Here is an 11,698-nt window from a genome sequence, read left to right on the forward strand (position 1 = left end):
GTGTGTGTGTGTGTGTGCGTGTGCGTGTGTCTGCGATATCTTAATGTGTAAGACATGCTCTGCCTCCTTCATCTGCAGCCTTTAGTACAGTCCACAGCCAAGGCAGCTGATTGGCTCTCTGGTCTCCATAGAAACAGGAGGAGAGAGACCCTGAATGCAGAGCCTATTACACACGTAATAATACATCAACATCACAGCCAGAGATCAAGGAAGGAAGAGAGAGAATCTCTTTCTGCTCTGAGAAATTAAACAGCACGGCCAGTAAATTAATCATTTGTCAATGTGAATTCCATGTGTGGTAACTGCCATGAATATAGTGTCACTATCTGAAAAAATTGTAATGGTACTAAATATATATGAAATATATATAAAAAAAATATGGCCTGGAGATGTGCATGAAACCTGTCCACTAAACAGAATTATTATTATTACCCACCACCTGTCCACTGTTGATTAACTGTCAAACATATTTTGGTGCTACTGCTGTTAAATTGCAACATCACATGAAAATAAATAAAATAAATGTCACTTAATTAAATGAAAACTTCACATTTCTGTAATGGTCCAGACTTCACTGGAGAAACGAATGACACTTGACTGGTGTTTATGAACCAGATTGAGCTGTTGTTCGTGGCAAAGGGATCTCATTATAATATTACCACCCCTTAATCTGTAAACTTCCACTCATGGCGCCGTCATTTTGATTTCACAAGCGACAATGGTGTAGCAGCTCTAATGCCATGGCAAAAGTTTGAGCGAAGCATGCTAACTGTTCTGTGTTTGGCTGCACAGACGAGCACAGAACACTGTTTAGAGTCCCAGCCTCAGAGGAGACAACAGAACAGTGGATTTATTGATTTATTTACTGTATATTGCTGCTGCCACACAGATCTAAAATAAACATGCAGCTGTTTACCTTCACAGACATAACCGACTGTTTTTGTAACTCATGTGTGTTTTTAATGTAAACTTGTGTGTGAATGAGAACTTAGTTTAGTACTCACATGCTGTGACAGCCGCTTTCTGTGCGTGTGCTTCGGATGTGTGCGCTCAGAAAACCGTATATCAGAAGTTAAATTCATATGGTTTAAAATGCAAGATTTCAGCGCGATAAACATGATAATCAGAACCAAAACAGATGTTTTTAGCAGGTCCGAGCTGTAATGGCGCAGCTCTATTCTGGAAAAGGGGCGGGGAGCAGCAGCTCATTTGCATTTAAAGAGACAGGCACGAAAAACAGTGTGTTTCTGCTTCCACTCAAAATAGGCATTTTCAAAATGATATAATAAATGATCTGTGGGGTATTTTGAGCTGAAACTTCACAGATACATTCTGGGGACACCAGAGACTTATATTACATATTGTAAAAAGGGGCATAATATGTCTCCTTTAATACGGAAATGTAACTACAGGAAAAGGACTGTGATCATTTTTAGTAATGCTGATGACGTGCAGTTTGAGAAGTGTGTAATCTTCTACTACTCTTCTAACTGTTTGCAATGTTTGATCTCCTCCATAGTGTTTTAAAATACAGCATTCTGTGTAGAAATCAGATGGGTTGAATATGTTTTGTGGTCTGCGTTCAGACCTTCAGATTCATGACAGCATTTGAACCAAAATTGTTGATCCGTATTGGTGATGGAGAGAGACTATAAATTCTGAATGCATATGTATACAGCAGCATGTCATTGTATGTCACTAACATATTCATGCTAACAGCCCAAAACTTGTTTTTTTTTATATTTCAGATGAGATTTAATTTCTAAAAAGTGTCCCATGGAAAGCATCAGCGATACAGTAGCAGTGATGGTGCATGGCTGGGAATTCCTGCTTCTGTTTCTGACACCTCACAGACTATTTTCTGCTGTGCAGCTGTGCTAAAAATGGACATGCAAGTGTAACAATGGGCTGTTTGCATTCTATCCACAGACTAAAACACAAGACAGATTTAACTGTGATTTACACATGGTGGAGGCGGAACTGGGGTTAAAATAGTGTGTGAAGCTGCAGTGTTTGACCTCTCTGACCTCTGAATGATGCTAATGATGTCACCACTGATTCCAGAAATAAACCAGCCCAGTCTGCCAGAAAGCTCTCAACAAAAGCATACACACCTTTCTGAAAAAAACATTCTTATATTACAGTATCAGCAGAAGATCATTTCATGTGTACATGTGAATTAATGTCTTCATGTCCTGTTTCTGCGTTTTATATGAAAATACGCCAAACAGCAGCATATGTGACGGCACCTTAAAGGAACACTCCACTATTTTTGAAAATAGGCTCATTTTCCAACTCCCCTAGAGTTAAACAGTTGAGTTTTACCGTTTTCGAATCCATTCAGCCGATCTCGGGGTCTGGCGGTAGCACTTTTAGCTGTAGCTTAGCATAGATCATTGAATCTGATTAGGCCGTTAGCATCTCGTTCAAAAATGAACTTTGCTGCCGTACCATTGGGTGCAGCAGGCGCAATGATATTACGCAGCGCTTGAAAATAGGCTTATTGGAAGTTACCTAGCTGGGGACTATTTTCAGGCGCTATGTAATATCATTGCGCCTGCTGCACCCAATGGTACGGCAGCAAAGTTCCTTGATTATTACGCCGGAATGAGGGTATAGTTCCTAGCCATATCGATCTAGAAAATCGCAACTTTTCATTTTCCGTCGGTCAAGAGTACAGAGTCAAGACAGAGGAATCGTGGGTAATCAACCAGTAAGATTACTGCACAGACTGTGTTTGAACACATGACCACAGAATGAAAGATTGAGATTTGAAATCTGATTTGCCATATTAACATGAAATAAGGTCACACATAACTGATTATGCAATTTAAGCTATTTATACCTGTTCTTACTCTTAAATTTAGTTTTGTTGGTTTAACCTAATATATTTATAATGTTAAATAACATTTTTAATATTTTAACTTTTTTATAAAATGAATTCGTTTAGCTGTTACCGAAGCACATTTTTAGCTTATCATTACACTTAATGTGGCTTAATGCATTCACACATTAAAAGACCACATTCACTAAAGCTACACCTTGATTATGCAAACTATGAATTTGCTCTGGTCCGCTACTGCGCTTCATTGCTTTAGAGGTTCAGTACACTGACGACTTGTCACCAGACTTTGCCATGCAATAGCTGTCCTTCCTTCTCGAAACTGAAAGTGATCAAGGCACAGTGTTACAAGAGAGACTGTCCAGTTCAGTCCTTCGGAGTACTGAGAGTACTGAGAGTACTGAGAATTAGCGATGCTTATGCAGGCCAGTGTTTGAACTGAGACGTGTAGCTGGCCATTAGCCCACATGAACTTTACTGAGCTTACTGTTGAATAACATATGTACCGGGGGCCTAGAACAGATGTCTGTGTAGTATTATTGTTGAAGGATCCTCCTGCTATTGCTAAAAGAACAATCAAATCAGAGCAGCGGCACATTTGCATCTACGTTCATTGACTATAGCCTATTTATTCCTGCAGAGATTTCAGTCTGTCTAAAAATTAGAGGTTCAGTACACTGACGACTTGTCACCAGACTTTGCCATGCAATAGCTGTCCTTCCTTCTCGAAACTGAAAGTGATCAAGGCACAGTGTTACAAGAGAGACTGTCCAGTTCAGTCCTTCAGAGTACTGAGAGTACTGAGAATTAGCGATGCTTATGCAGGCCAGTGTTTGAACTGAGACGTGCGCTGGCCATTAGCCCACATGAACTTTACTGAGCTTACTGTTGAATAACATATGTACCGGGGGCCTAGAACAGATGTCTGTGTAGTATTATTGTTGAAGGATCCTCCTGCTATTGCTAAAAGAACAATCAAATCAGAGCAGCGGCACATTTGCATCTACGTTCATTGACTATAGCCTATTTATTCCTGCAGAGATTTCAGTCTGTCTAAAAAGCTATATCAAATAGCCTAATGTTATTCAATAACAACATCAAATGCATCAATGCAATGATAAACCATCACATTCATTACTGTTAAATCAGTTATGAGATTGGGGAGACGGACAGTAGAGTGTTGCAACAGGTGCCAAATTAATTTTCATACATGTGTCCTTTAATAACACACTGGACTATATTCTCAGCACATTCACTGCATCGTATGTGTAAATACAGATGTTTAAATCCACTGGTTGATAGACTTCAGCATATTTCTATGGTGACCGTGTCACATGATTTAGTTGAAATACTTGATTGTTTCCTCACCGAATGAATATAAGATATAATACATTAATACTGGTCTGAGTATTTGTCTGAGAAATTTGTCAGACAGTTTGTCTGAGAAACAAGTCTATAAATTAAAATTGGCTGTAGTTTCTTTTTTAGACCTTATTCAAGTGGTCATGAGAGTTTTTTGCATGAAAAACAGTCATATAACTGTAAAACACGACGAGTCCCGACCCTCATTCTGACCCTCTTGTTGATTACGCTGCAAATGCTTTTGATAGTGCTCTACCTTTTTATTCAACCTGAAACCCTCTTTAAGAAATGAATAGCTCTCTAGGTGTGTGTTATTTAGCAATCTGATGTGATCTCACAAGACACAAGATGACTGAATTACTAGAACTGAAACTAGAGAGCATCCCAGTGAACTCAAATCAGTGAAAGAAAATCCATGAAAAACTTCAGGTCACCTTCAAGTCTCACATCTGGAAGAATAAAAGTGCTGCATGAACACTTCTTAACACATTCAGACAGAAGATTTCAAACCATGTTGAAATGTTTGGTACTGTAAATGCAGCCCACATATCAAAATAAAGTCACCACTTCAATTTCTGCAATAAAAGGCTGCATGATTTTGCAGATGTGCAGATATCAGCACACCAGCCTGTTCACTCACTGTATGATACATTACACCTGCCAAAATCACTCGCTCCAACCACATACCAAAAGATGGGGTGAAAGGTATACTGTATATCGATTCCAGCAGGCAATTATGAAGAAATAGTTTATGGATTTGACACGTTAGTATCCAAATCTAATCTTTGAATAAGCTAAATGTCCTGTAAATTCTGCAAACTTATTTCAACTATATATAATGCATCATTTTTTTATTCAATTTAATATTATAAATGTAACTCTGCATGTCGGGAAACCCAAATGCACACAAGCAAAAAGTGTTTCTGTGAAAGTTTAAGAAAAAGCAAAGGTTTGAGCCCCAGGGCTGATGTGATTTCTCACAGCACCAGTGATATCTGTCACGTAGTAGCAACATTATATGTGTGTGTTTTTTTTTTCCAAAAAATAAAAGTTTACAGCACCTTCAATTATCAGCCCAGTCTGCCGTTGTCGAACTGTCTTTTATATGCACACATTTATTCTGCTATGAGTGTCGTTCAGACAAACTGCCAAACCCAATAAATACAAATATTATTTTGTTTTCTTGCATTAAATGTCCTATGAAAGCTACAAAGCTACAATAAACTAACAGTGGCCCCACTGGTTTCTTTCACAGCAACAAACTCACAGTCAAAGCCATATGAAGAACATGACATGTTACATTTTAAGATGACATCAAACCACTGACACATTCATGACATCATTTCTCATCAGATATCCTGGTGCACATGTTTTTCTTCAGAGTGACTGAAGCATGAAGTGAATCTAGCTGATCACTAATTTCACATCAATCATTCAAACTTTAATTTTGTTCCACTCATTAATACTGCATACCTGCATGCTATTATAAATATAAATATCATTCTTTGGGCGTGTTTCATTTAGTAATGTGCCTAATGACCTGAAGATGTTAGTATGACGTACGACCTATAATATACTATCAGGTGTACAAATAAATGATGAATTGTCAGTGTCATTGGAAAGCCACTAATGAGGAGTCTTCATCGAACTGGACTTTAGAAAATAATTACAAAGTAGCCAAACAGTGCATTCCATTTGCTATGACTAACAATAAAAATTCTAGTACAGTATACAAAAACTCTAGAATATGATCTAAATAAAGGGGGGCATTTACTGTACCCGAAGGATGCCGACTTCCACTGTTGGTTTGGCACAGTTCTCCTGCACACGGCTGATCTGAGGCTGCTGGGACTGTCTGTCATTTCCACAGGAAGAGAGGCATGTCTTCTGCAGACAGAAACACAACTCAGACACTTCATCACAGTCTGCAGCAGAACGTCCGAGCTTAAATACACGTGGATGCGGAGCTCCCAAATGAAAACTCAAACACCTTGCAGGGTGTTAGCAAGCACTCAGAATAATAATGGCAAGCACTCACAGGGTATTGTGGAGAATAATGGACATCACGTTTAAAACGCTTTAAAATTCAGAGAATATTCACCATCACCAATACAATAGAAGTAAACATACAACATACCTGACGATTCTTGTACTGCCATATTCTGACCTGAAACACAAAAATAATTAAAGAAAAAAAACATATGTAAGCAGAGTAGAACAAATCGAAATCACATTTAGTCACACTGAAATGGAAAACATTCAGTAAACCTTCATTTATTGTAAATACATGTGCTTTTTAACAAGTGCCACTGCAGAATTAGAATTATGATCAATTCCAGCATATATTTCAGGAATTAATTTTATGCACTGTATTCATATATAGAGTACTGCAGCTGTGACGTCGAAACCCAGAAGACTAATGTGCCACTGATTCCCCTTGAGTTTTTATAATGGGTTTTGTTTTAAAATTCATGAGTAAAATAAGGTCTTCGGTAAATATAACTTGACGATACTTGGACATTTTGCTCTACAACATAATTTACATACACCCATTACGAAAACACAAATTTTGAGGCAGTTATTTATTTATTTATTTTTAAATAATGTTTGTAATGAATGTAAGTAACTACATACGCTTTGTGTTTTGTGTGCAGTTTACGCTGTACAACAGTACAACGTATCATCAACACTATTGTCAAGTTATGTTTACCACAGACCTTATTTTGCTCATGACTTACAAAACCCTATTATAAAAACCCACAGGAAAATCCCAAGGGAAACCAGTGGTGAATTAGTCTTCCGGGTTTTGACGTCACGGCTGCAGCACTCTGTACTGTCAGCATCTGTGGCCATGACCCACCTCACATATTAGTGTTCGAATGTCAAATATCAACTCCAGTGCATGCAACATTGAGAGTAAAACTATGAATCTGTGCCACTGGCTTGTATAGATATATTGGCTTTAATCTTTAAAAGTTGCTGGCTGCTCAGATTGCACACTCTGTCCTGACTGAATGCAAACATCATGCTGGAGCTGGATGACAAATGCCTGCGGTTCTGAGGGATCTCAGAACTGTAACATTACAACAGAAGCCATTAGAGGTGAGTCTCCTCTCAGCTGCCCACTGCACTGTTTGAAGACGCCACTGTAATAAACGTCAGGTCACTCCACGAGAAAAGACGCAATGAACACATCGGCCACTGCTCTGATTTACTGCTGGCTTCCTGTGTTAACCATAACCCCTTAAATGTTCATTTGTTCCTCACATAAAGCCATGGCTTCAGAAGAGTGCATTTATAGTGTATGGGTCATATACTTTTGTGAAAAAGAAGTGCATTCAATTGAATTGAATGAGCACTTGTAATGTAAAAGTATATTTTTAAGGGTAGCCCATTTGTGAAAATGTCTCATGCTGCTCAAACTGATGCAGCTGTTTGATTGAAAACACTGATGAATTTCTACATATTTCATCTACTGTAAATAGGGTCCTTATTGGTTGCCTTTCAGTCGGTCACGCTCGACGTCACGTATTGGGAATCTAGCCAGAGAGACCAATCCGCTTCGAGTGTAACTAAACTAGCCAATGGGCATTGGCATGCGGAATTCGCATCTGGCTGCCACACCTCGCAGCGCAGGTATAAGAGGTAGCAGGTGCACCGCATTCATTCATCCTTTCGCTTTGGAGCTGAGCGGTGGTGCATCACTACTGCTCTCTACTTCGGTGATTGCAAGAAAAAAAAAAAAGAAAAAAGCAAGTGCGGGCGTTACGACAACAGCAGCAGTGGTCACGAGATCATCAAAGATGGTGGCCCGCTCCCCTGCGTGCTTCAGCATTAGAAAAGAGCAATCTCTAAAAGAGCAATACAGGTGATCGTGTCTTTTTAAAGATGTCTTATTACCCGTGTGTTTCTGGGTGTTGACGTTTCCTGGCGCCTCAGGACGGTCACGATCGCTGTCTCACGTGCCTGGGCATTAGTCACGCTGAGAAAGCGTTTGTGGGTGGTGCATGTTCTTCTTGTGGGGACATGACCATCTCGGAGTTACATAAAATACTCAGCTACGTCAAACGTGGTGAAGTCCCTCTGCCGCGATCCAGCGTTCCACCCTTAAGGTTTACGTTGCTGCTATTTCCGCCCACCACAACTCCATAGAGGGGAGGTCGGTGGGGAAGCACGATCTGGTCGTCAGGTTCCTTAGAGGGGCCAGGATGTTAAATCTTCCTTGGCCTCCCTCCCTACCCTCTTGGGATTTGGCATTGGTGCTAAGAGCCCTACAAACTGCCCCATTCGAGCCTTTGGAGTCAGCTGAAGTTGAAGTTTCTTTCTATGAAAACCCTACTCCTGACTGCATTGGCCTCGATCAAGAGGGTGGGGGACCTGCAGGCATTTTCACAGGGTATTGTGGAGAATAATGGACATCACGTTTAAAACGCTTTAAAATTCAGAGAATATTCACCATCACCAATACAATAGAAGTAAACATACAACATACCTGACGATTCTTGTACTGCCATATTCTGACCTGAAACACAAAAATAATTAAAGAAAAAAAACATATGTAAGCAGAGTAGAACAAATCGAAATCACATTTAGTCACACTGAAATGGAAAACATTCAGTAAACCTTCATTTATTGTAAATACATGTGCTTTTTAACAAGTGCCACTGCAGAATTAGAATTATGATAAATTCCAGCATATATTTCAGGAATTAATTTTATGCACTGTATTCATATATAGAGTACTGCAGCTGTGACGTCGAAACCCAGAAGACTAATGTGCCACTGATTCCCCTTGAGTTTTTATAATGGGTTTTGTTTTAAAATTCATGAGTAAAATAAGGTCTTCGGTAAATATAACTTGACGATACTTGGACATTTTGCTCTACAACATAATTTACACACACCCATTACGAAAACACAAATTTTGAGGCAGTTATTTATTTATTTATTTTTAAATAATGTTTGTAATGAATGTAAGTAACTACATACGCTTTGTGTTTTGTGTGCAGTTTACGCTGTACAACAGTACAACGTATCATCAACACTATTGTCAAGTTATGTTTACCACAGACCTTATTTTGCTCATGACTTACAAAACCCTATTATAAAAACCCACAGGAAAATCCCAAGGGAAACCAGTGGTGAATTAGTCTTCCGGGTTTTGACGTCACGGCTGCAGCACTCTGTACTGTCAGCATCTGTGGCCATGACCCACCTCACATATTAGTGTTCGAATGTCAAATATCAACTCCAGTGCATGCAACATTGAGAGTAAAACTATGAATCTGTGCCACTGGCTTGTATAGATATATTGGCTTTAATCTTTAAAAGTTGCTGGCTGCTCAGATTGCACACTCTGTCCTGACTGAATGCAAACATCATGCTGGAGCTGGATGACAAATGCCTGCGGTTCTGAGGGATCTCAGAACTGTAACATTACAACAGAAGCCATTAGAGGTGAGTCTCCTCTCAGCTGCCCACTGCACTGTTTGAAGACGCCACTGTAATAAACGTCAGGTCACTCCACGAGAAAAGACGCAATGAACACATCGGCCACTGCTCTGATTTACTGCTGGCTTCCTGTGTTAACCATAACCCCTTAAATGTTCATTTGTTCCTCACATAAAGCCATGGCTTCAGAAGAGTGCATTTATAGTGTATGGGTCATATACTTTTGTGAAAAAGAAGTGCATTCAATTGAATTGAATGAGCACTTGTAATGTAAAAGTATATTTTTAAGGGTAGCCCATTTGTGAAAATGTCTCATGCTGCTCAAACTGATGCAGCTGTTTGATTGAAAACACTGATGAATTTCTACATATTTCATCTACTGTAAATAGGGTCCTTATTGGTTGCCTTTCAGTCGGTCACGCTCGACGTCACGTATTGGGAATCTAGCCAGAGAGACCAATCCGCTTCGAGTGTAACTAAACTAGCCAATGGGCATTGGCATGCGGAATTCATTCGCATCTGCCACACCTCGCAGCGCAGGTATAAGAGGCAGCAGGTGCACCGCATTCATTCATCCTTTCGCTTTGGAGCTGAGCGGTGGTGCATCACTACTGCTCTCTACTTCGGTGATTGCAAGAAAAAAAAAAAAGAAAAAAGCAAGTGCGGGCGTTACGACAACAGCAGCAGTGGTCACGAGATCATCAAAGATGGTGGCCCGCTCCCCTGCGTGCTTCAGCATTAGAAAAGAGCAATCTCTAAAAGAGCAATACAGGTGATCGTGTCTTTTTAAAGATGTCTTATTACCCGTGTGTTTCTGGGTGTTGACGTTTCCTGGCGCCTCAGGACGGTCACGATCGCTGTCTCACGTGCCTGGGCATTAGTCACGCTGAGAAAGCGTTTGTGGGTGGTGCATGTTCTTCTTGTGGGGACATGACCATCTCGGAGTTACATAAAATACTCAGCTACGTCAAACGTGGTGAAGTCCCTCTGCCGCGATCCAGCGTTCCACCCTTAAGGTTTACGTTGCTGCTATTTCCGCCCACCACAACTCCATAGAGGGGAGGTCGGTGGGGAAGCACGATCTGGTCGTCAGGTTCCTTAGAGGGGCCAGGATGTTAAATCTTCCTTGGCCTCCCTCCCTACCCTCTTGGGATTTGGCATTGGTGCTAAGAGCCCTACAAACTGCCCCATTCGAGCCTTTGGAGTCAGCTGAAGTTGAAGTTTCTTTCTATGAAAACCCTACTCCTGACTGCACTGGCCTCGATCAAGAGGGTGGGGGACCTGCAGGCATTTTCGGTTGATGAATCGTGCCTTCAGTTTGGGCCGGCTGACTAAAGTGCAACACTGAGACCCCGGCCCAGCTATGTGCCCAAGGTTCCTACCACTCCAGGTAGTGAACCTGCAAGCACTGCCCCTGGAGGAGGCCCTAGCTTTGCTCTGTCCTGTATGCGCACTGCGACAGTACGTGGATAGAACTCAGAGCTTTAGGACCTCAAAACAGGTGAACTAGCGATCTGAAACTATGGCATCAGCACCCGAAGGGGTAGGGATAAGGTGAGCAGACGTCCCGTTTTTCCCGGGAGTCACAATTCGTTATTGATTAACCTAAAGTTAGTGAAGGCGGGATAGGCGGAATCACGCTGATAGAAGTGCTCTCTCTCTCTCACGCACACTCCACTTCTTCAGTTCTCATCTACAGCACGCGATCAGTTCTCAGTGCTCAAATACACACACAGCAGTCCAAATGTCACAAGGTGTGCCCTGCCCGCTCAGGCTGCGTACTCACTCCACTAGGGCTGTTGCATTGTCCTGGGCGCTGGCTCGTGGTGCCTCGCTAGCAGACATTTGTAGAGCTGCGGGCTGGGCGACTCCTAACACGTCCGCTAGGTTCTATTGCCTACATGTCGAATCGGTTTCCTCCTGTGTTCTCACCTCAAACGGGTAGTGGCACTGAGAGGCCCGGTTCAGAGTTGGCTTGCGGTGTCCTTAACACCTAATTCTCCAGAGAGTTCACCAGGCCTTTCAGCCAATGAATTCCTGAAA

General features: G+C 41.1%; 1 protein-coding gene across 2 annotated transcripts in view; it reads right to left on the reverse strand.

Moving 5' to 3' along the window:
• The window catches only part of LOC107713762 (IQ motif and SEC7 domain-containing protein 2-like), a 24,659-nt gene that overhangs the window by 5,823 nt on the left and 7,138 nt on the right, over positions 1–11,698 (reverse strand). For both annotated transcript variants that reach the window (XM_016519368.1, XM_016519367.1), the window contains exons 2-3: positions 8,697–8,726; positions 5,984–6,091 (exon numbers count right to left, since the gene is read on the reverse strand). In XM_016519368.1, coding sequence (XP_016374854.1) covers positions 5,984–6,091; positions 8,697–8,726 — 138 coding nt within the window. The remainder of the gene's footprint in view (positions 1–5,983; positions 6,092–8,696; positions 8,727–11,698) is intronic.

The sequence above is a fragment of the Sinocyclocheilus rhinocerous genome, unplaced genomic scaffold (genome assembly GCF_001515625.1).
Source record: "Sinocyclocheilus rhinocerous isolate Xijiao unplaced genomic scaffold, SAMN03320098_v1.1 scaffold569, whole genome shotgun sequence".
NCBI lineage: Eukaryota > Metazoa > Chordata > Actinopteri > Cypriniformes > Cyprinidae > Sinocyclocheilus > Sinocyclocheilus rhinocerous.